The sequence below is a fragment of the Mus musculus genome, chromosome 11 (genome assembly GCF_000001635.26).
Source record: "Mus musculus strain C57BL/6J chromosome 11, GRCm38.p6 C57BL/6J".
Lineage (NCBI taxonomy): Eukaryota > Metazoa > Chordata > Mammalia > Rodentia > Muridae > Mus > Mus musculus.
The window spans coordinates 115015565-115039404 of NC_000077.6; the positions used below are offsets into that span (position 1 = coordinate 115015565).

General features: G+C 47.1%; 3 protein-coding genes across 8 annotated transcripts in view; all 3 read right to left on the reverse strand.

The window, feature by feature from the left end:
* Cd300ld2 (CD300 molecule like family member D2) overlaps positions 1 to 1271 on the reverse strand; it is a 6516-nt gene extending 5245 nt beyond the window's left edge. The window contains exon 1 of the mRNA XM_030246471.1: positions 590 to 1271. Within this exon, the coding sequence (XP_030102331.1) occupies positions 590 to 629 (40 nt within the window). The 5' untranslated portion in view covers positions 630 to 1271. The remainder of the gene's footprint in view (positions 1 to 589) is intronic.
* The window catches only part of Cd300ld4 (CD300 molecule like family member D4), a 23120-nt gene extending 11614 nt beyond the window's left edge, over positions 1 to 11506 (reverse strand). For 2 of the 5 annotated variants that reach the window (XM_017314198.2, XM_017314197.2), the window contains exons 1-3: positions 11295 to 11506; positions 8799 to 9140; positions 7224 to 7281 (exon numbers count right to left, since the gene is read on the reverse strand). In XM_017314198.2, the coding sequence (XP_017169687.1) occupies positions 7224 to 7281; positions 8799 to 9140; positions 11295 to 11334 (440 nt within the window). In that variant the 5' untranslated portion in view covers positions 11335 to 11506. Of the gene's footprint in view, positions 1 to 5124; positions 5357 to 7118; positions 7282 to 8798; positions 9141 to 11294 lie in introns of those variants that run through there. The other 3 variants (NM_001101656.2, XM_006531879.4, XM_017314199.2) reach the window with 3 other exon arrangements.
* A 4376-nt stretch (positions 11507 to 15882) lies between these two features.
* On the reverse strand, positions 15883 to 22216 carry Cd300ld5 (CD300 molecule like family member D5). 2 transcript variants are annotated; one of them, NM_001101657.2, is made up of 4 exons: positions 22052 to 22126; positions 19556 to 19897; positions 17877 to 18039; positions 15883 to 16114 (listed from the first exon to the last, which is right to left on the reverse strand). In NM_001101657.2, exons 1-4 carry the CDS (start codon positions 22089 to 22091, stop codon positions 15922 to 15924), a joined length of 738 nt encoding a protein of 245 aa, NP_001095127.1. In that variant the 5' UTR covers positions 22092 to 22126; the 3' UTR covers positions 15883 to 15921. The 2 variants fall into 2 exon arrangements, with proteins under 2 accessions (NP_001095127.1, XP_006531943.1); XM_006531880.4 differs by having other exon boundaries at positions 15895 to 16114; positions 17903 to 18039; positions 22052 to 22216.
* Between the last annotated feature and the right edge of the window lie 1624 nt (positions 22217 to 23840).

Genomic DNA, 23840 nt, shown 5'->3' on the forward strand with positions numbered 1-23840 from the left:
ACACAGGGGTGTATGTCATTTGATGGGAATGACAACTTTTAGTGTTGTATGAGAAGGATGAAAAACATGTCTGACAACTGACTATTTCAAAACTCCCCATGGAGATTAAAGGCATTAAAGGCAATCACCACCACGTTCAGCCCCTGTAAGTATTCATTACTGTGTCAACTAAAGCTCACAATGGAACGGGAGATGGAGCTGCATCTAGAAACCCCAGCACTCAGCGGGTGGAGTCCGGAGGATCACAAGTTCAGGGGCATCCTAGGCTGCATGTGCCAAACGTGAAACCCAAAATACATTTTGTGAGAATTAGTTCATCCACTCACTCATCGGCCTTCATGGAGCAGCTAGGGTTGAGAAACAAATGATAAGGTTTGTTTTTGGCTTTTATTTGTTTTATTTTTAAATTGATTTTGGCTGTGTTTTTTCTGCAATACCCACAGAATCCATCAGATGTCAAAAAACCTTGCCTTTTATTTTGGGGGTAAGCAGCTGGTGAATGGATCAGCCAGGTTTCCCTAAGCCAGAGCAGACGGTCTCTGTTGCCCTCACCACTGACATGGAAGTGTCTAAAGCCCCTGCTACTTACCTGGGAGGAAGAGGATGAGCAGAGCAGGGAACTGCCACATGGTCTTGTCTCCTCTCCTGTCCTTGGTGGCGACAGATGGCAGCACCCTGTGAGGACTTGCAGCTCAGCTTGAGTTTCCTTTAGGTCTCTCTCGTTCACTTCTCTCAGTAACTTCCTTGACAAATCTTCTCAATTTTGCATACAGGAAGAAAGATGATGCCAATCTTTGAGAAGACCAAGTCAGGGCACGTGCAGGACAGCTGGGTAATCAGGGAACTTCCTCTACTGAAAAATGCAACGTGAGACATAAACTTGAAAGACAGATGGGAATCACGAGGAGAGATGCAGACACACAGATCGGCAGAGATAGACACAAAGGATGGGATACAGCAAACCCCTTACCTGGGAGGTAACTGAGCTGCAGGGGATCCTAGCAGAGGAGAGCAACCAAAGGCAGGGTGGCTGCAGTAACAAGGGAGCACAAGGCAGCACAGGCTAAGCCCATGGCAGTAGCCTAGGCTAAGCCCTGGTTGGCAGAGGGCATTGCTGAAGGCTCAGCCTGGGGCAGCAGGGATTTATCTAGATATGGGCCTCAGAGCAGGCCAGGGGCATCTACCACAATGGCTACTAGGGCCTCAGGCATTGGCTGAGAGAAAGAGAGAGAGAGAGAGTGTGGGCTTGAGGAGACGTCTCATGGAGCCCAAGCTGGCCTTGAACTTCTCATTTTCCTTTTTCCAACATCAAAGTCCTGGGGTTACAGGCATTCCCCAGCATGCTCGGTTTTATGAGGGGCTGAAGACTCAAATTGTGGTTTCAAGAGTGCTGGGCAAGCACTGTACCCACTGACCTGAATCCACAAACCCTGCTTCTGTTTCTATAAGACAGAGTTTTGCTGTAGAACATAAGCTTGCAAGTGTAGAAAAATATAGGTATGCTGTATCTTTGGTATCAAAATTTCATGGGAAGAAATTTATAAATGCACACACACACACACACACACACACACACACACACGGAATGCTTATGATCTCTAATCTTCATTGTCAACTTGACTGGACCTGAAGTCACTCAGGAGACTCGCCTGTAGATATGACTGTGAGGGTGTGCACAGAGTAGTTTGAATTAAGAGGTACAACCAACCCCGTATATAACCCAGTGTGGGGCACTGGGCATGCACATGCTACACAGACATGCATGCAGACATAAGACACATACACATGAAATAAGCAAATATATATATATAAAGAATAGGTTCTTGTTGCGGCCGCCAGCAGCTCGCAACATGAACGGTTCGACTGAGAAGGCCACTAGAGCTGTAAGAGAGGAATCTAGACGGGGCGAAAGAAGAAACGGAGCTAAGACAAATTCATTCTGATCAAAGCTCAAATTTTATTGTTGCTACACTAGTTATAAAGGAAGGGGGAGGGGACCCGACTCCCGCCGAATAATCTCTGGTCCAGTAGAAAGGTGCACGTGTGTGGCTCCGCAGGTTCTAGCAGTGAGCGTGGCAGAACGAATGAGCAGGAAGCTCCACCCCTGAGCAAGCAGGTTTCAGGCTGGGGGAGGGGAGACTACAGGTTCTGTCCTTGCAGAGGACCTGAGGTCAGTTCTTAGCATCCACCCCAGGTGGCATGCAACCTAGAATTGGCACCCATTGTTGGACAACAGGGACACTTGCACTCTTATGCACATACCCACATACAGGTACACACAACTTTAACATGATGATGATGATGGTGGTGATGGTGATGGTGATGGTGATGGTGATGATGATGATGATGAATATTTTTGGGAAACACTCCAGGAACTGGAGAGATGGTGCAGCAGTTTAGGAGACTGATGCTTTTCCTTAGGACCCGGTTTAGTTCCCAACATTTATTGAGTAGCTCACAGGCATCTGTATCTCCCTTTCTATGGCTTCTTTGGGCCTCTGTGAGCACCAGCCTCACATACAGCACACAGTCAAACAAGCAGGCAAAGCACCCAAATATACAAAAATTAATTACAAAAAAAGCTTATCCCATGGCCCCCTGGGAGACTCATGGCTACCATCTCAGGCATCCAGTGATGCTCAGGTCCAGGTCAGCTGCAGAATCTCTGCTTCTGCTCTTCCCTTCCTCCTCTAGAATCTCAGCTTCCCTCCCTCACTTCCCCCTACAGAATCTCGGCTTCCATCCTTTGCTCCTCCCCACACTTGGCACCAACTATTCAGTTGGCATCTTTCTGAGACCTGACCCACTTTATCTTAAGGGTCAAAGTTAGGAAGAAGCTGAGGAAATTAACAAAAGGTAGAGGGGGGATCTAGAAAAATAAGTCAGCAGCGGGATGACTCCTTGAGTAGACAGAAACCTAACCCCTCCCCTTCTACCCCTGGAACCCAAGTAAGGGTTGAAGGAGACAACTGACTTTATAAAATTGTTCTCTTTCACACCTGTGCCATGCCATCATAGGTGTGCATGTGCGTGTGTGTGTGTGTGTGTGTGTGTGTGTGTGTGTGTGTGTGTGTGTGTGTTTGTGCACCATTACACATCCCAGAAAGAAGAAGGTCAGGCTGCACAGAGAAAAAAAGTTCCTCTTTCAATTTTTATTTCATTATTTAAAAATTTGTATATAGCATCACAGGTATATATAATGAATTTTGGTCATTTTCATTGCTATTATCGTCCCTTGTCTCCCTGGCTGTCTCTTCCTTCCTTCCTTCCTTCCTTCCTTCCTTCCTTCCTTCCTTCCTTCCTTCCTTCCTCCCTTTCTTCCTCCTTCCTTCCTTCCTTCCTTCCTTCCTTCCTTCCTTCCTTCCTTCTTCCTTCCTTCCTTCCTTCCTTCCTTTCTTCCTCCTGCCTTCCTTCCTCCTTCCCTAATTCCTCCTTCCTTGCTTGCTTCTTTTTATTTCCTTCCTTTCTTTTTCTTCTTTTCCCCCAAGACAGGGTTTCTCTGTGTAGTCACTCTGTAAACCAGGCTGGCCTTGAACTCAGAAATCCACCTGCCTCCTGAGTGTTGGCAATCTCCATCACTGCCTGGCCTACAGGCTCTAATGAGCCCCTCTCCTGATTACATGGTGTGTGTGTGTGTGTGTGTGTGTGTGTGTGTGTGTGTGTGTGTGTCCCACTGAGCTTCACTGGGATTGTTTGTCTGAGCATGGGTAGGAACATGGGCATCTGACTGGCAGCTACACCCCTGAAGCAAATGAGAACCATGCTCTACAGAGGAAGACTCACTAGAGCCCAACACACGTCATCAAGGAGAAGATGCTAACCTGGGGACTCTTCTCACACAGAGTGGGAGTACACCCCTGTTAGGTGTGAGGTTGGCTGTGGGTGTCAGAGCCACTGGAGGAGAGACTGTGTCATGGTGCAGAACTCAGCATGGCTGTGGCCGGTGGGCTGAGAACAACTGTTTTCCCCCTGAGCGTTTACCTTTGAGGCCCTCGACTTCCTCTGTGGAATTTAGTTCGGATCTTTCTTATTTTGGAGCATGCATGTGGAGGGGGCGTCTAAATACTTAGACAGTCAATAGATGTGTCTGAGTGAAAGGGAGAGAATGGAATGGCCCGGTGCAGAGACTGTTCCTGGAGGGGTCGTGGTGTGATGTGGGTTCCTGACTCCTGAGAGGGCAGCTGCTTCCTGCAGCATAGGTCCCAATTTGGTCTCACTGGGCAGAGAATCTAGACTTCAGGGACCAAGACTAAGCTACTACTTGGGGACCCTAGCAGGTGGTACAAAGCCTAGGTCAACTGCTCCATCTTTGCTTGCAGTGGGCTTAGTCACTGGGTTGCATTGACAAAAAAGAAAGTAGGGCGTGTCCCATCTGTAAGGGACAGCTATCCAGTGAGACAATGGCAAATTATTTTGCCATTTGGTGAGGCCTCATTTCCCACCTATTTGGTCAGTCACCTGCTTGGTGGCCCACAGAATTGTACTGGCATGTGTCCTCTAAGGAAATGGGAAGCTAGGAAGAAACATGATATCTTCTTGCCTTTTTCTACTTCCCTGGATGCCATCAGTGGAAGGTAGGCCCAGGTAGGTACTGTGGGATGTTCTGAGAGAGGCAGACATGAATGGGTTCCAGAACTCAGCAGCCCGTGCTACAGGAGTGGGATTAGTCTGAGCCTGGGCCCATGGCACTTCAGAGCCATGGTGCTCCTGCCCAGTTGTTCCTTAATAGAATGAGTCTTTTCCAACCTAGGAAGAGGGCTTGGCTGGTAAAGCGCTTGCCTTTCTTACAAGGTAAATGGACATGAGTTCAATCCCTACAAGCTACAGTGTTTGTTTGTTTGTTTGCTTGCTTGCTTGTTTTTAAGTGTGTGCAGTTGTGTGTGCTTGCAATGGCAGGATGGGGGGTGGAGGCAGGTAGATCCCTGGAGTTCCCTGACCAACTTGGCAAGGTGAAGGTGTGAGAAACCCTGTCTCAAATAATAATGGAATGATACCTGAAGATGTCTTCTACATACACATCTAATCCGACAAGGAGAGAGGGAGAGAGAGAGAGGGAGGGAGAGAAACAGAGAAGGAGAGGGGGGAGAGAGAGGGAGATGAAGGGGGAGGGAGACAGAGAGGGAGGGAGAGGGAGAGGGAGAGGGAGAGGGAGAGGGAGAAAGATTATTTTTCATCTCCTGGGAAGTGTTTCTCTCCGTCCAGGGCATCAGATCTATGGGTTTCCACCAGGCCAATTTCACCTCCCCCATAGTGTCTCTGAGGCCTGTTCACCCAGAGAACAGCACTGAGCATGCTCAGGAGGAGGGGAACCACCACAAAGACCATCAGCAAGAAGGAGATGCTGCTCAACAGGGACCTGCAGGAAAAAAAGGAGGCAGGAATAAGCCACCACCTGGCATAGAGGGCTCAGCCTTCCTGGTACCCATATCCCAGCCTTCAAGGGCCAGATAAGGTCAAGGTTGGGATGCCACTAGGTCTTTCTCCCTGCAAGTGCATGGCTGGTCATACTGCCTGCAGGATAAGCCCTCATCTGGGGAAGCTCTCCCTGATATCCCTCCTTTCCCTTTGACCACCATCCTCTTAGTTTGTCTAGACTCCCAGAAATCCTCTTCATCTACTTTCCATTCATGCCAGGCTGAAGGCATCACTATTCCCTGGTCTTTGACCTTAGCTTCTGCTACATTCTTCACCAGAATGACACTGCCCACCTCATCAGTGCCCGCCTATGTGTTAGGAGGCTTGGGGCTCACTCCATCTAGAAATGGGTGATGGCTGCTATACTCTGTCAGTGAATTGACACTGCTGTTGCAGCTCTTTGTGTCCCTTTGTTATACCCTGAGGCACCATGAGAACCTGACTGTATTAAGCACTATTCCCCACCTCCCTGCCATCCTGTCTTCCCTGCCCAGGTCTCCATCTCCCTCCTTGGGCTATCCTTGGGCACAACAGGAGGCCATCCTCAGCTCATGGGAAGGAAGCATCTACAACTGCAGATACTCTGTGAGTCACAGCTAGCCCAACATGTTCCTGAAAGATACGAGATCTGACACTTGGCAGACCATGACATCCATTGTCCCAAAATGTTTCCAAGGACTGAGGTCTCTCCCTGTTTCACACTCTCCTGGACTCTACATTTCTGGAACCTGGAACCCTCTGTTACTTGATAACTAAGTTTTCATCCACTTACAAAACAAGCAATAAAAACACTTCCAATGCCCTAGCAGAGAAAGAATTTAAAAAAAAAATCCATGAGAGAGCCTATGAGGTGGGAGGCTTTGAAACATGTTTGTCTTACTTAAGATTCATGGAGCAGAAAGAACACAGTAGAAAGAACAGGGGACTGGATGAGACCTGAGGGACAATTCTGAGGGAAAAATAGAGAGGTGGCTTATGCCTTAACTTAGCTTGTGGTTTATCTGTGTCCTTCACCTGAAGTCTTGGCCCCAACAGGCCATGATGAAATTAGGCCAAGGTAGCTCTACAGTGCTGGGAAATCCTCTGGACACCTTTGAGAATGACAGGCATCATCCAGGCACACCACAGTCCTCAGTTTCCCACTCCTCCCCTGCACTATGGAAACTCCCCACCCCTAACTGGTTCTTGGCATAGTTGGATAGGAACAAGGAGATTTAATTATAGGCTGAAACCTAAAGCTGATGGGAGAGGGATCTCTTCTATTCAGTGGAGACCCAACAGTGGCCCTCTGTCCTGCCCACTGGGGCACACACAGGGGAGACACAAAAGCTGTGCTCAGTCTCTCCTGTCACTCATTGAAGACCTTACCTTCCTGCAGCTGAGGCTTAGAAGGGGAGCCTTGGTGTACTAAAAGGTGAAAGGACTGGGAGCCCACCTCAGGCTTTCAGGAGAATCTGCCAGCCCTAGTGTTTCTACAGGACAGGGACTGAGGTTAGCAAATAAAATGACCATATGGACAGGCTAATTTGGTATTCAGATAAAAGAATATAGCCATATTAAGTAACACTTGGGATACACTTAGATTGGTTTTCCTGAATCTCAGGATTCCTGGGCATTTTGTGTTCTATCTGGAGCCCCTTCCAGGGAAGAGGTCCCAGGGTCAGCCCAGTGGGAATGAGCTGCCAGGGTGCAGCTCTGCTTACCAGATGAAGAGAGAGTTCTGAGTCACCTGGCCAATGTTCTCTGTGCCAATGCTCTCCGTGGTTGGTGTTGTGGGTGTCAGAACTGTGGATGTCAGAACCGTGGATGTCAGAACTGTGGATGGCAGAACTGTGGCTGTCGTCGTCATGATTGTAGTTGAAATTTCTGGAGCAAAATATTCAAGAGAACATGGTTCAGTCTTCCTATAAATAGTCCAGCTCTGGTTGTGGCCTTAAGTTCTTTCCCTAGGAATTTAGGAGCTCAACTTCCAGGCACCATCCAGAACTTACTTTATTAATTAATTAATTAATTAATTAATTAATCTTTGATACAGGGTTTCTCTGTGTAGCCCCAGATCATTTGGGACTCACTCCATGGACCAGGCTGGCCTCAAACTCAGAGATCTGCCTTCCTAGTGCTGGTATTAAAGGTGTGTACTACCATGCCTAACACTTTCATTTGTGGGAAGCCACATGTGCCGTTGCAGAGTGGCACTGACTACTGCTGGCCACCACGCATAAGTTTGGACAAACAACCAATTTGTACATATGCAGTAAAGTTTTTTGCAAAGACACTGCCTGGCCTGGGCATGATAATGAGGTTCTGTAAGGTACTGAGAGTATAACCAATCAGATGTGAGACATGCAAATGAGGTATGATAATGAGGTTCTGTAAGGTACTGAGAGTATAACCAATCAGATGTGAGACATGCAAATGAGGTATGATAATGAGGTTCTGTAAGGTACTGAGAGAGAGTAGCCAATCAGATGAGGAACATGCAAATGAGGCTTAGTGCATAACCAATCCGGATGTGAGACACGCCCCTCCAAGCCTATAAAAGCAGCACCAGTTCTGGGCTCGAGGTCTTTTCGCCTCTACAATCAAGCTCTCCCAATAAACGTGTGCAGAAGGATCCTGTTGCAGCTTCGTTCTTCCTGGCCAGTCGAGCGCGCACAAGATTCATTCTTTTTAAAGAAAAATGATATGCAGAGAAAAGAAACAGCTCCCCTTTAATACTCGATTCCTTCAGAGTGTACTGTCTCATTACTCTCTGATGCACAATATGCAGAAACACTTCGATTTTGTATATTTTGTCTATTTTTTTTAATTCATGTATATGTATGTATATGGGTGCTGCCTTGTATCTTCTAAGAGCATCCTGTGCTTGCAGTGCCCATGAAGGCCAGAAGAGGCTGTCAGATCCATTGAAACTGAATTACAGATGACTGCAAGCTACCATGTAGATGCTGGGAAGGAAATTAAGTCCTCTGGAACAGCAACCAGAGCTCTTGATCTCTGAGCCGTCTTTCCAGCTCCAATTTTGTCTGTTTTCTTTGTTGTAGTTGTTTAAAGCAAGATGTAAACCTCATCTTTGTTACTCAATCTTGCCCAGAATTAAAGGTTCTGCAGCTTCCTTTATGTTATGTTAAAGGGGGCAGCGGGGTCTCAGGAAGAGACTTTAGCTCAGTGGCAAAGCGCTTGGCTAGCACAGGTGAGATTCTGAGTTCAATTCTCAGATCTGTAGGACTGAGAATATCTAAGACAGGCATACAAGGAGACAAGGGTCCCCCACCTTACCCTCTTTCTTGGCAGGACAAATACAGTAGACTTTTTTTTTTTTCTAGTAAGACTTTTACAAGGATCCTTGATCCTTCACCAGGATTTTTCGGAATTTTTCTTACCTGGGTCAATGTTCACGTTAACTTTAAACATGGGATCAGTTCCAGCTTTCGTAATTCCACACCAGTAAATGTCAGCATCGCTCATCCTCAGGTCTTCCATGGTCACTGTGAAGATGAAGTCTGTCTGGTCGTCCCTGATGGACACACGGTTTTCCTTCACCAACTGCTCTGATGCATCGGTTTCAACGAGAATCTCACATGATTTCCAATAAGCTCCTCGGCACCAGTACTTCTTGTAATCCTTCCAGCCTGAGTCATATCTGCACTGCACTGTCAAGGAGCCCTGCTCCTGACCGCTCACCTCCTCTGGACCTGTGACTGGATCCTGAGCCGTGCAGCAGCCTGGAAAACACAAACACACGGACCACTGATCTCCTCCTCCAAGGGGGAAACTCTACTGTGCCAAGTAGAGTTCATGAGCTGAATAAAAACCAGTGAAGGGCTTCCCTTTTCCCAAGGCAGATCAGCATCGTTATCCTATATGTTGAAGCCTCAAAAGAAAAAAATAAGAAAGAAATATACAGATGAATTTTCAATTTCACTAATTGGTAGGGAGATTGATACAAATCAGAATCACAAATAGCATCATACCTCAGTTTGAATGGTTATTACCAAAAAAGACAAAATAGAACAATTGTTGGTGTATGTGGGACAGAGGATGTCGCACACACTGTGTGTTGGATTGGATATTAGACTTTATGGGAAATGGTGTGGAGTTTCTCAGAAAACTAGCATAAGACTGTCACATAACTCAGCAGTCCCACAGGGGACATAGTCTGGACTGGTTGGGTTTTTATAAACCTGACACCAACTCCATACAGAAACATACAAAAAGAAAGAACATCAACTGAGAAACCGTCTGCATCAGGTCTAGGCAAGTCTGGGGGACATTTTCTTGACATAGGAAGGTCCAGTCCTCTGTGGGTGGTAACACAATATAAGAGAACATGCTAAATAAGCCATGAGCAGTAAGCCAGCAAGCAACACTCTCCCATGCTCTCAGCTTCAGTTCCTAACTCCAGGTTTCTGCCCTGCTTGGGCTCCCTCTCTGGCTTCCCTCCATGATGGAGTGTGATCTGGATCTTTAAGCCAAATAAGCCTTTTACTCTCCAAGGTTTTTTTTTGTTGGTCGATGTCTTTATCACAGTAACAGAAAGCAAACACGCAGCCTAGAGACATGAAGCGAATATGTGGAAGAGACATCTCCCCTTGTGTTTACTATGGCAGTGTTCACAGTAGCCATGGCACAGACTCACATAGATGCAGGTGAAAGGATAGCGGATCGTGGTGCATGAATGTAATGGAATGTAATTGCTTCATTTTGAAGGGATCGAGTTCCGCCATTTGCAGCCCACGGGAGAGACTGGAGGAACTGAAATAAATCAGATACAGGAAGATGCTGCCACACATTCCTATTGATGTGTGAAAGCTAAAAAGTTACTCTCTGTGGCTAGGGAGCCAGGGAGCCAGACCTGTCTGGAAAGTGTTTCTGCATAATCAAGAAGATCTGAGTTTGGATCCCCAGAACACATGGAAGAAAAGCCAGGTGAGGTGGGGGTGCCTGTAACCCCAAAGACAGGAGGATCCTGGAGATCACAGGCCAGATAGACTGAATCTATGAGCTCAGGAGCAGCGGGAGACCATGTCTGAACAAACAAGGTGGAGAGTGATAGAGAAAACGACCCAATGTCAATCTCCACATGTATGTGTGCACCTGAGAGCACGTGCACACACACGGAGAGACAAACACACAACCCTTTAGACATACATACACCACAGAGGCACATTTTCTTCTCAAAAGAACAAAAGTAAACCTCAAAGGAGTAGAAAACAAGAGAGGTTATCAGGCTGGGAAGGGTATTAGGGAAGACAGGAGAGTGCTTGTAGCATAGAGGAGAGCTGTTGGGACACAGGGGTGTATGTCATTTGATGGGAATGACAACTTTTAGTGTTGTATGAGAAGGATGAAAAACATGTCTGACAACTGACTATTTCAAAACTCCCCATGGAGATTAAAGGCATTAAAGGCAATCACCACCACGTTCAGCCCCTGTAAGTATTCATTACTGTGTCAACTAAAGCTCACAATGGAACGGGAGATGGAGCTGCATCTAGAAACCCCAGCACTCAGCGGGTGGAGTCCGGAGGATCACAAGTTCAGGGGCATCCTAGGCTGCATGTGCCAAACGTGAAACCCAAAATACATTTTGTGAGAATTAGTTCATCCACTCACTCATCGGCCTTCATGGAGCAGCTAGGGTTGAGAAACAAATGATAAGGTTTGTTTTTGGCTTTTATTTGTTTTATTTTTAAATTGATTTTGGCTGTGTTTTTTCTGCAATACCCACAGAATCCATCAGATGTCAAAAAACCTTGCCTTTTATTTTGGGGGTAAGCAGCTGGTGAATGGATCAGCCAGGTTTCCCTAAGCCAGAGCAGACGGTCTCTGTTGCCCTCACCACTGACATGGAAGTGTCTAAAGCCCCTGCTACTTACCTGGGAGGAAGAGGATGAGCAGAGCAGGGAACTGCCACATGGTCTTGTCTCCTCTCCTGTCCTTGGTGGCGACAGATGGCAGCACCCTGTGAGGACTTGCAGCTCAGCTTGAGTTTCCTTTAGGTCTCTCTCGTTCACTTCTCTCAGTAACTTCCTTGACAAATCTTCTCAATTTTGCATACAGGAAGAAAGATGATGCCAATCTTTGAGAAGACCAAGTCAGGGCACGTGCAGGACAGCTGGGTAATCAGGGAACTTCCTCTACTGAAAAATGCAACGTGAGACATAAACTTGAAAGACAGATGGGAATCACGAGGAGAGATGCAGACACACAGATCGGCAGAGATAGACACAAAGGATGGGATACAGCAAACCCCTTACCTGGGAGGTAACTGAGCTGCAGGGGATCCTAGCAGAGGAGAGCAACCAAAGGCAGGGTGGCTGCAGTAACAAGGGAGCACAAGGCAGCACAGGCTAAGCCCATGGCAGTAGCCTAGGCTAAGCCCTGGTTGGCAGAGGGCATTGCTGAAGGCTCAGCCTGGGGCAGCAGGGATTTATCTAGATATGGGCCTCAGAGCAGGCCAGGGGCATCTACCACAATGGCTACTAGGGCCTCAGGCATTGGCTGAGAGAAAGAGAGAGAGAGAGAGTGTGGGCTTGAGGAGACGTCTCATGGAGCCCAAGCTGGCCTTGAACTTCTCATTTTCCTTTTTCCAACATCAAAGTCCTGGGGTTACAGGCATTCCCCAGCATGCTCGGTTTTATGAGGGGCTGAAGACTCAAATTGTGGTTTCAAGAGTGCTGGGCAAGCACTGTACCCACTGACCTGAATCCACAAACCCTGCTTCTGTTTCTATAAGACAGAGTTTTGCTGTAGAACATAAGCTTGCAAGTGTAGAAAAATATAGGTATGCTGTATCTTTGGTATCAAAATTTCATGGGAAGAAATTTATAAATGCACACACACACACACACACACACACACACACACACACGGAATGCTTATGATCTCTAATCTTCATTGTCAACTTGACTGGACCTGAAGTCACTCAGGAGACTCGCCTGTAGATATGACTGTGAGGGTGTGCACAGAGTAGTTTGAATTAAGAGGTACAACCAACCCCGTATATAACCCAGTGTGGGGCACTGGGCATGCACATGCTACACAGACATGCATGCAGACATAAGACACATACACATGAAATAAGCAAATATATATATATAAAGAATAGGTTCTTGTTGCGGCCGCCAGCAGCTCGCAACATGAACGGTTCGACTGAGAAGGCCACTAGAGCTGTAAGAGAGGAATCTAGACGGGGCGAAAGAAGAAACGGAGCTAAGACAAATTCATTCTGATCAAAGCTCAAATTTTATTGTTGCTACACTAGTTATAAAGGAAGGGGGAGGGGACCCGACTCCCGCCGAATAATCTCTGGTCCAGTAGAAAGGTGCACGTGTGTGGCTCCGCAGGTTCTAGCAGTGAGCGTGGCAGAACGAATGAGCAGGAAGCTCCACCCCTGAGCAAGCAGGTTTCAGGCTGGGGGAGGGGAGACTACAGGTTCTGTCCTTGCAGAGGACCTGAGGTCAGTTCTTAGCATCCACCCCAGGTGGCATGCAACCTAGAATTGGCACCCATTGTTGGACAACAGGGACACTTGCACTCTTATGCACATACCCACATACAGGTACACACAACTTTAACATGATGATGATGATGATGGTGATGGTGATGGTGATGGTGATGGTGATGGTGATGATGATGATGATGAATATTTTTGGGAAACACTCCAGGAACTGGAGAGATGGTGCAGCAGTTTAGGAGACTGATGCTTTTCCTTAGGACCCGGTTTAGTTCCCAACATTTATTGAGTAGCTCACAGGCATCTGTATCTCCCTTTCTATGGCTTCTTTGGGCCTCTGTGAGCACCAGCCTCACATACAGCACACAGTCAAACAAGCAGGCAAAGCACCCAAATATACAAAAATTAATTACAAAAAAAGCTTATCCCATGGCCCCCTGGGAGACTCATGGCTACCATCTCAGGCATCCAGTGATGCTCAGGTCCAGGTCAGCTGCAGAATCTCTGCTTCTGCTCTTCCCTTCCTCCTCTAGAATCTCAGCTTCCCTCCCTCACTTCCCCCTACAGAATCTCGGCTTCCATCCTTTGCTCCTCCCCACACTTGGCACCAACTATTCAGTTGGCATCTTTCTGAGACCTGACCCACTTTATCTTAAGGGTCAAAGTTAGGAAGAAGCTGAGGAAATTAACAAAAGGTAGAGGGGGGATCTAGAAAAATAAGTCAGCAGCGGGATGACTCCTTGAGTAGACAGAAACCTAACCCCTCCCCTTCTACCCCTGGAACCCAAGTAAGGGTTGAAGGAGACAACTGACTTTATAAAATTGTTCTCTTTCACACCTGTGCCATGCCATCATAGGTGTGCATGTGCGTGTGTGTGTGTGTGTGTGTGTGTGTGTGTGTGTGTGTGTGTGTGTGTGTGTGTGTGTGTGTGTGTGTGTGTGTGTGTGTGTGTGTGTTTGTGCACCATTACACATCCCAGAAAGAAGAAGGTCAGGCTGCACAGAGAAAAAAAGTTCCTCTTTCAATTTTTATTTCATTATTTAAAAATTTGTATATAGCATCACAGGTATATATAATGAATTTTGGTCATTTTCATTGCTATTATCGTCCCTTGTCTCCCTGGCTGTCTCTTCCTTCCTTCCTTCCTTCCTTCCTTCCTTCCTTCCTTCCTTCCTTCCTTCCTCCCTTTCTTCCTCCTTCCTTCCTTCCTTCCTTCCTTCCTTCCTTCCTTCCTTCCTTCTTCCTTCCTTCCTTCCTTCCTTCCTTTCTTCCTCCTGCCTTCCTTCCTCCTTCCCTAATTCCTCCTTCCTTGCTTGCTTCTTTTTATTTCCTTCCTTTCTTTTTCTTCTTTTCCCCCAAGACAGGGTTTCTCTGTGTAGTCACTCTGTAAACCAGGCTGGCCTTGAACTCAGAAATCCACCTGCCTCCTGAGTGTTGGCAATCTCCATCACTGCCTGGCCTACAGGCTCTAATGAGCCCCTCTCCTGATTACATGGTGTGTGTGTGTGTGTGTGTGTGTGTGTGTGTGTGTGTGTGTGTCCCACTGAGCTTCACTGGGATTGTTTGTCTGAGCATGGGTAGGAACATGGGCATCTGACTGGCAGCTACACCCCTGAAGCAAATGAGAACCATGCTCTACAGAGGCAGACTCACTAGAGCCCAACACACGTCATCAAGGAGAAGATGCTAACCTGGGGACTCTTCTCACACAGAGTGGGAGTACACCCCTGTTAGGTGTGAGGTTGGCTGTGGGTGTCAGAGCCCCACTGGAGGAGAGACTGTGTCATGGTGCAGAACTCAGCATGGCTGTGGCCGGTGGGCTGAGAACAACTGTTTTCCCCCTGAGCGTTTACCTTTGAGGCCCTCGACTTCCTCTGTGGAATTTAGTTCGGATCTTTCTTATTTTGGAGCATGCATGTGGAGGGGGCGTCTAAATACTTAGACAGTCAATAGATGTGTCTGAGTGAAAGGGAGAGAATGGAATGGCCCGGTGCAGAGACTGTTCCTGGAGGGGTCGTGGTGTGATGTGGGTTCCTGACTCCTGAGAGGGCAGCTGCTTCCTGCAGCATAGGTCCCAATTTGGTCTCACTGGGCAGAGAATCTAGACTTCAGGGACCAAGACTAAGCTACTACTTGGGGACCCTAGCAGGTGGTACAAAGCCTAGGTCAACTGCTCCATCTTTGCTTGCAGTGGGCTTAGTCACTGGGTTGCATTGACAAAAAAGAAAGTAGGGCGTGTCCCATCTGTAAGGGACAGCTATCCAGTGAGACAATGGCAAATTATTTTGCCATTTGGTGAGGCCTCATTTCCCACCTATTTGGTCAGTCACCTGCTTGGTGGCCCACAGAATTGTACTGGCATGTGTCCTCTAAGGAAATGGGAAGCTAGGAAGAAACATGATATCTTCTTGCCTTTTTCTACTTCCCTGGATGCCATCAGTGGAAGGTAGGCCCAGGTAGGTACTGTGGGATGTTCTGAGAGAGGCAGACATGAATGGGTTCCAGAACTCAGCAGCCCGTGCTACAGGAGTGGGATTAGTCTGAGCCTGGGCCCATGGCACTTCAGAGCCATGGTGCTCCTGCCCAGTTGTTCCTTAATAGAATGAGTCTTTTCCAACCTAGGAAGAGGGCTTGGCTGGTAAAGCGCTTGCCTTTCTTACAAGGTAAATGGACATGAGTTCAATCCCTACAAGCTACAGTGTTTGTTTGTTTGTTTGCTTGCTTGCTTGTTTTTAAGTGTGTGCAGTTGTGTGTGCTTGCAATGGCAGGATGGGGGGTGGAGGCAGGTAGATCCCTGGAGTTCCCTGACCAACTTGGCAAGGTGAAGGTGTGAGAAACCCTGTCTCAAATAATAATGGAATGATACCTGAAGATGTCTTCTACATACACATCTAATCCGACAAGGAGAGAGGGAGAGAGAGAGAGGGAGGGAGAGAAACAGAGAAGGAGAGAGAGAGGGAGATGAAGGAGGAGGGAAGGAGAGAGAGAGGGAGAGGGAGAGGGAGAGGGAGAGGGAGAGGGAGAGGGAGAGGGAGAGGGAGAAAGATTATTTTTCATCTCCTGGGAAGTGTTTCTCTCCGTCCAGGGCATCAGATCTATGGGTTTCCACCAGGCCAATTTCACCTCCCCCATAGTGTCTCTGAGGCCTGTTCACCCAGAGAACAGCACTGAGCATGCTCAGGAGGAGGGGAACCACCACAAAGACCATCAGCAAGAAGGAGATGCTGCTCAACAGGGACCTGCAGGAAAAAAAGGAGGCAGGAATAAGCCACCACCTGGCATAGAGGGCTCAGCCTTCCTGGTACCCATATCCCAGCCTTCAAGGGCCAGATAAGGTCAAGGTTGGGATGCCACTAGGTCTTTCTCCCTGCAAGTGCATGGCTGGTCATACTGCCTGCAGGATAAGCCCTCATCTGGGGAAGCTCTCCCTGATATCCCTCCTTTCCCTTTGACCACCATCCTCTTAGTTTGTCTAGACTCCCAGAAATCCTCTTCATCTACTTTCCATTCATGCCAGGCTGAAGGCATCACTATTCCCTGGTCTTTGACCTTAGCTTCTGCTACATTCTTCACCAGAATGACACTGCCCACCTCATCAGTGCCCGCCTATGTGTTAGGAGGCTTGGGGCTCACTCCATCTAGAAATGGGTGATGGCTGCTATACTCTGTCAGTGAATTGACACTGCTGTTGCAGCTCTTTGTGTCCCTTTGTTATACCCTGAGGCACCATGAGAACCTGACTGTATTAAGCACTATTCCCCACCTCCCTGCCATCCTGTCTTCCCTGCCCAGGTCTCCATCTCCCTCCTTGGGCTATCCTTGGGCACAACAGGAGGCCATCCTCAGCTCATGGGAAGGAAGCATCTACAACTGCAGATACTCTGTGAGTCACAGCTAGCCCAACATGTTCCTGAAAGATACGAGATCTGACACTTGGCAGACCATGACATCCATTGTCCCAAAATGTTTCCAAGGACTGAGGTCTCTCCCTGTTTCACACTCTCCTGGACTCTACATTTCTGGAACCTGGAACCCTCTGTTACTTGATAACTAAGTTTTCATCCACTTACAAAACAAGCAATAAAAACACTTCCAATGCCCTAGCAGAGAAAGAATTTAAAAAAAAAATCCATGAGAGAGCCTATGAGGTGGGAGGCTTTGAAACATGTTTGTCTTACTTAAGATTCATGGAGCAGAAAGAACACAGTAGAAAGAACAGGGGACTGGATGAGACCTGAGGGACAATTCTGAGGGAAAAATAGAGAGGTGGCTTATGCCTTAACTTAGCTTGTGGTTTATCTGTGTCCTTCACCTGAAGTCTTGGCCCCAACAGGCCATGATGAAATTAGGCCAAGGTAGCTCTACAGTGCTGGGAAATCCTCTGGACACCTTTGAGAATGACAGGCATCATCCAGGCACACCACAGTCCTCAGTTTCCCACTCCTCCCCTGCACTATGGAAACTCCCCACCCCTAACTGGTTCTTGGCATAGTTGGATAGGAACAAGGAGATTTAATTATAGGCTGAAACCTGAAGCTGATGGGAGAGGGATCTCTTCTATTCAGTGGAGACCCAACAGTGGCCCTCTGTCCTGCCCACTGGGGCACACACAGGGGAGACACAAAAGCTGTGCTCAGTCTCTCCTGTCACTCATTGAAGACCTTACCTTCCTGCAGCTGAGGCTTAGAAGGGGAGCCTTGGTGTACTAAAAGGTGAAAGGACTGGGAGCCCACCTCAGGCTTTCAGGAGAATCTGCCAGCCCTAGTGTTTCTACAGGACAGGGACTGAGGTTAGCAAATAAAATGACCATATGGACAGGCTAATTTGGTATTCAGATAAAAGAATATAGCCATATTAAGTAACACTTGGGATACACTTAGATTGGTTTTCCTGAATCTCAGGATTCCTGGGCATTTTGTGTTCTATCTGGAGCCCCTTCCAGGGAAGAGGTCCCAGGGTCAGCCCAGTGGGAATGAGCTGCCAGGGTGCAGCTCTGCTTACCAGATGAAGAGAGAGTTCTGAGTCACCTGGCCAATGTTCTCTGTGCCAATGCTCTCCGTGGTTGGTGTTGTGGGTGTCAGAACTGTGGATGTCAGAACTGTGGATGTCAGAACTGTGGATGGCAGAACTGTGGCTGTCGTCGTCATGATTGTAGTTGAAATTTCTGGAGCAAAATATTCAAGAGAACATGGTTCAGTCTTCCTATAAATAGTCCAGCTCTGGTTGTGGCCTTAAGTTCTTTCCCTAGGAATTTAGGAGCTCAACTTCCAGGCACCATCCAGAACTTACTTTATTAATTAATTAATTAATTAATTAATTAATCTTTGATACAGGGTTTCTCTGTGTAGCCCCAGATCATTTGGGACTCACTCCATGGACCAGGCTGGCCTCAAACTCAGAGATCTGCCTTCCTAGTGCTGGTATTAAAGGTGTGTACTACCATGCCTAACACTTTCATTTGTGGGAAGCCACATGTGCCGTTGCAGAGTGGCACTGACTACTGCTGGCCACCACGCATAAGTTTGGACAAACAACCAATTTGTACATATGCAGTAAAGTTTTTTGCAAAGACACTGCCTGGCCTGGGCATGATAATGAGGTTCTGTAAGGTACTGAGAGTATAACCAATCAGATGTGAGACATGCAAATGAGGTATGATAATGAGGTTCTGTAAGGTACTGAGAGTATAACCAATCAGATGTGAGACATGCAAATGAGGTATGATAATGAGGTTCTGTAAGGTACTGAGAGAGAGTAGCCAATCAGATGAGGAACATGCAAATGAGGCTTAGTGCATAACCAATCCGGATGTGAGACACGCCCCTCCAAGCCTATAAAAGCAGCACCAGTTCTGGGCTCGAGGTCTTTTCGCCTCTACAATCAAGCTCTCCCAATAAACGTGTGCAGAAGGATCCTGTTGCAGCTTCGTTCTTCCTGGCCAGTCGAGCGCGCACAAGATTCATTCTTTTTAAAGAAAAATGATATGCAGAGAAAAGAAACAGCTCCCCTTTAATACTCGATTCCTTCAGAGTGTACTGTCTCATTACTCTCTGATGCACAATATGCAGAAACACTTCGATTTTGTATATTTTGTCTATTTTTTTTAATTCATGTATATGTATGTATATGGGTGCTGCCTTGTATCTTCTAAGAGCATCCTGTGCTTGCAGTGCCCATGAAGGCCAGAAGAGGCTGTCAGATCCATTGAAACTGAATTACAGATGACTGCAAGCTACCATGTAGATGCTGGGAAGGAAATTAAGTCCTCTGGAACAGCAACCAGAGCTCTTGATCTCTGAGCCGTCTTTCCAGCTCCAATTTTGTCTGTTTTCTTTGTTGTAGTTGTTTAAAGCAAGATGTAAACCTCATCTTTGTTACTCAATCTTGCCCAGAATTAAAGGTTCTGCAGCTTCCTTTATGTTATGTTAAAGGGGGCAGCGGGGTCTCAGGAAGAGACTTTAGCTCAGTGGCAAAGCGCTTGGCTAGCACAGGTGAGATTCTGAGTTCAATTCTCAGATCTGTAGGACTGAGAATATCTAAGACAGGCATACAAGGAGACAAGGGTCCCCCACCTTACCCTCTTTCTTGGCAGGACAAATACAGTAGACTTTTTTTTTTTCTAGTAAGACTTTTACAAGGATCCTTGATCCTTCACCAGGATTTTTCGGAATTTTTCTTACCTGGGTCAATGTTCACGTTAACTTTAAACATGGGATCAGTTCCAGCTTTCGTAATTCCACACCAGTAAATGTCAGCATCGCTCATCCTCAGGTCTTCCATGGTCACTGTGAAGATGAAGTCTGTCTGGTCGTCCCTGATGGACACACGGTTTTCCTTCACCAACTGCTCTGATGCATCGGTTTCAACGAGAATCTCACATGATTTCCAATAAGCTCCTCGGCACCAGTACTTCTTGTAATCCTTCCAGCCTGAGTCATATCTGCACTGCACTGTCAAGGAGCCCTGCTCCTGACCGCTCACCTCCTCTGGACCTGTGACTGGATCCTGAGCCGTGCAGCAGCCTGGAAAACACAAACACACGGACCACTGATCTCCTCCTCCAAGGGGGAAACTCTACTGTGCCAAGTAGAGTTCATGAGCTGAATAAAAACCAGTGAAGGGCTTCCCTTTTCCCAAGGCAGATCAGCATCGTTATCCTATATGTTGAAGCCTCAAAAGAAAAAAATAAGAAAGAAATATACAGATGAATTTTCAATTTCACTAATTGGTAGGGAGTTCGATACAAATCAGAATCACAAATAGCATCATACCTCAGTTTGAATGGTTATTACCAAAAAAGACAAAATAGAACAATTGTTGGTGTATGTGGGACAGAGGATGTCGCACACACTGTGTGTTGGATTGGATATTAGACTTTATGGGAAATGGTGTGGAGTTTCTCAGAAAACTAGCATAAGACTGTCACATAACTCAGCAGTCCCACAGGGGACATAGTCTGGACTGGTTGGGTTTTTATAAACCTGACACCAACTCCATACAGAAACATACAAAAAGAAAGAACATCAACTGAGAAACCGTCTGCATCAGGTCTAGGCAAGTCTGGGGGACATTTTCTTGACATAGGAAGGTCCAGTCCTCTGTGGGTGGTAACACAATATAAGAGAACATGCTAAATAAGCCATGAGCAGTAAGCCAGCAAGCAACACTCTCCCATGCTCTCAGCTTCAGTTCCTAACTCCAGGTTTCTGCCCTGCTTGGGCTCCCTCTCTGGCTTCCCTCCATGATGGAGTGTGATCTGGATCTTTAAGCCAAATAAGCCTTTTACTCTCCAAGGTTTTTTTTTGTTGGTCGATGTCTTTATCACAGTAACAGAAAGCAAACACGCAGCCTAGAGACATGAAGCGAATATGTGGAAGAGACATCTCCCCTTGTGTTTACTATGGCAGTGTTCACAGTAGCCATGGCACAGACTCACATAGATGCAGGTGAAAGGATAGCGGATCGTGGTGCATGAATGTAATGGAATGTAATTGCTTCATTTTGAAGGGATCGAGTTCCGCCATTTGCAGCCCACGGGAGAGACTGGAGGAACTGAAATAAATCAGATACAGGAAGATGCTGCCACACATTCCTATTGATGTGTGAAAGCTAAAAAGTTACTCTCTGTGGCTAGGGAGCCAGGGAGCCAGACCTGTCTGGAAAGTGTTTCTGCATAATCAAGAAGATCTGAGTTTGGATCCCCAGAACACATGGAAGAAAAGCCAGGTGAGGTGGGGGTGCCTGTAACCCCAAAGACAGGAGGATCCTGGAGATCACAGGCCAGATAGACTGAATCTATGAGCTCAGGAGCAGCGGGAGACCATGTCTGAACAAACAAGGTGGAGAGTGATAGAGAAAACGACCCAATGTCAATCTCCACATGTATGTGTGCACCTGAGAGCACGTGCACACACACGGAGAGACAAACACACAACCCTTTAGACATACATACACCACAGAGGCACATTTTCTTCTCAAAAGAACAAAAGTAAACCTCAAAGGAGTAGAAAACAAGAGAGGTTATCAGGCTGGGAAGGGTATTAGGGAAGACAGGAGAGTGCTTGTAGCATAGAGGAGAGCTGTTGGGACACAGGGGTGTATGTCATTTGATGGGAATGACAACTTTTAGTGTTGTATGAGAAGGATGAAAAACATGTCTGACAACTGACTATTTCAAAACTCCCCATGGAGATTAAAGGCATTAAAGGCAATCACCACCACGTTCAGCCCCTGTAAGTATTCATTACTGTGTCAACTAAAGCTCACAATGGAACGGGAGATGGAGCTGCATCTAGAAACCCCAGCACTCAGCGGGTGGAGTCCGGAGGATCACAAGTTCAGGGGCATCCTAGGCTGCATGTGCCAAACGTGAAACCCAAAATACATTTTGTGAGAATTAGTTCATCCACTCACTCATCGGCCTTCATGGAGCAGCTAGGGTTGAGAAACAAATGATAAGGTTTGTTTTTGGCTTTTATTTGTTTTATTTTTAAATTGATTTTGGCTGTGTTTTTTCTGCAATACCCACAGAATCCATCAGATGTCAAAAAACCTTGCCTTTTATTTTGGGGGTAAGCAGCTGGTGAATGGATCAGCCAGGTTTCCCTAAGCCAGAGCAGACGGTCTCTGTTGCCCTCACCACTGACATGGAAGTGTCTAAAGCCCCTGCTACTTACCTGGGAGGAAGAGGATGAGCAGAGCAGGGAACTGCCACATGGTCTTGTCTCCTCTCCTGTCCTTGGTGGCGACAGATGGCAGCACCCTGTGAGGACTTGCAGCTCAGCTTGAGTTTCCTTTAGGTCTCTCTCGTTCACTTCTCTCAGTAACTTCCTTGACAAATCTTCTCAATTTTGCATACAGGAAGAAAGATGATGCCAATCTTTGAGAAGACCAAGTCAGGGCACGTGCAGGACAGCTGGGTAATCAGGGAACTTCCTCTACTGAAAAATGCAACGTGAGACATAAACTTGAAAGACAGATGGGAATCACGAGGAGAGATGCAGACACACAGATCGGCAGAGATAGACACAAAGGATGGGATACAGCAAACCCCTTACCTGGGAGGTAACTGAGCTGCAGGGGATCCTAGCAGAGGAGAGCAACCAAAGGCAGGGTGGCTGCAGTAACAAGGGAGCACAAGGCAGCACAGGCTAAGCCCATGGCAGTAGCCTAGGCTAAGCCCTGGTTGGCAGAGGGCATTGCTGAAGGCTCAGCCTGGGGCAGCAGGGATTTATCTAGATATGGGCCTCAGAGCAGGCCAGGGGCATCTACCACAATGGCTACTAGGGCCTCAGGCATTGGCTGAGAGAAAGAGAGAGAGAGAGAGTGTGGGCTTGAGGAGACGTCTCATGGAGCCCAAGCTGGCCTTGAACTTCTCATTTTCCTTTTTCCAACATCAAAGTCCTGGGGTTACAGGCATTCCCCAGCATGCTCGGTTTTATGAGGGGCTGAAGACTCAAATTGTGGTTTCAAGAGTGCTGGGCAAGCACTGTACCCACTGACCTGAATCCACAAACCCTGCTTCTGTTTCTATAAGACAGAGTTTTGCTGTAGAACATAAGCTTGCAAGTGTAGAAAAATATAGGTATGCTGTATCTTTGGTATCAAAATTTCATGGGAAGAAATTTATAAATGCACACACACACACACACACACACACACACACACACACGGAATGCTTATGATCTCTAATCTTCATTGTCAACTTGACTGGACCTGAAGTCACTCAGGAGACTCGCCTGTAGATATGACTGTGAGGGTGTGCACAGAGTAGTTTGAATTAAGAGGTACAACCAACCCCGTATATAACCCAGTGTGGGGCACTGGGCATGCACATGCTACACAGACATGCATGCAGACATAAGACACATACACATGAAATAAGCAAATATATATATATAAAGAATAGGTTCTTGTTGCGGCCGCCAGCAGCTCGCAACATGAACGGTTCGACTGAGAAGGCCACTAGAGCTGTAAGAGAGGAATCTAGACGGGGCGAAAGAAGAAACGGAGCTAAGACAAATTCATTCTGATCAAAGCTCAAATTTTATTGTTGCTACACTAGTTATAAAGGAAGGGGGAGGGGACCCGACTCCCGCCGAATAATCTCTGGTCCAGTAGAAAGGTGCACGTGTGTGGCTCCGCAGGTTCTAGCAGTGAGCGTGGCAGAACGAATGAGCAGGAAGCTCCACCCCTGAGCAAGCAGGTTTCAGGCTGGGGGAGGGGAGACTACAGGTTCTGTCCTTGCAGAGGACCTGAGGTCAGTTCTTAGCATCCACCCCAGGTGGCATGCAACCTAGAATTGGCACCCATTGTTGGACAACAGGGACACTTGCACTCTTATGCACATACCCACATACAGGTACACACAACTTTAACATGATGATGATGATGATGGTGATGGTGATGGTGATGGTGATGGTGATGATGATGATGATGAATATTTTTGGGAAACACTCCAGGAAC

Bases quoted from the DNA above. Each gene is read 5' to 3' on its own strand.
- Cd300ld5 (NM_001101657.2), bottom strand. From the start codon at position 22,091: ATGTGGCAGTTCCCTGCTCTGCTCATCCTCTTCCTCCCAG. The intron at 19,898-22,051 runs GTAAGTAGCAGG...TGTGTTTTCCAG, and splicing joins GCTCATCCTCTTCCTCCCAG to GCTGCTGCACGGCTCAGGAT. The intron at 18,040-19,555 runs GTAAGAAAAATT...ATTTTGCTCCAG, and splicing joins TAACGTGAACATTGACCCAG to AAATTTCAACTACAATCATG.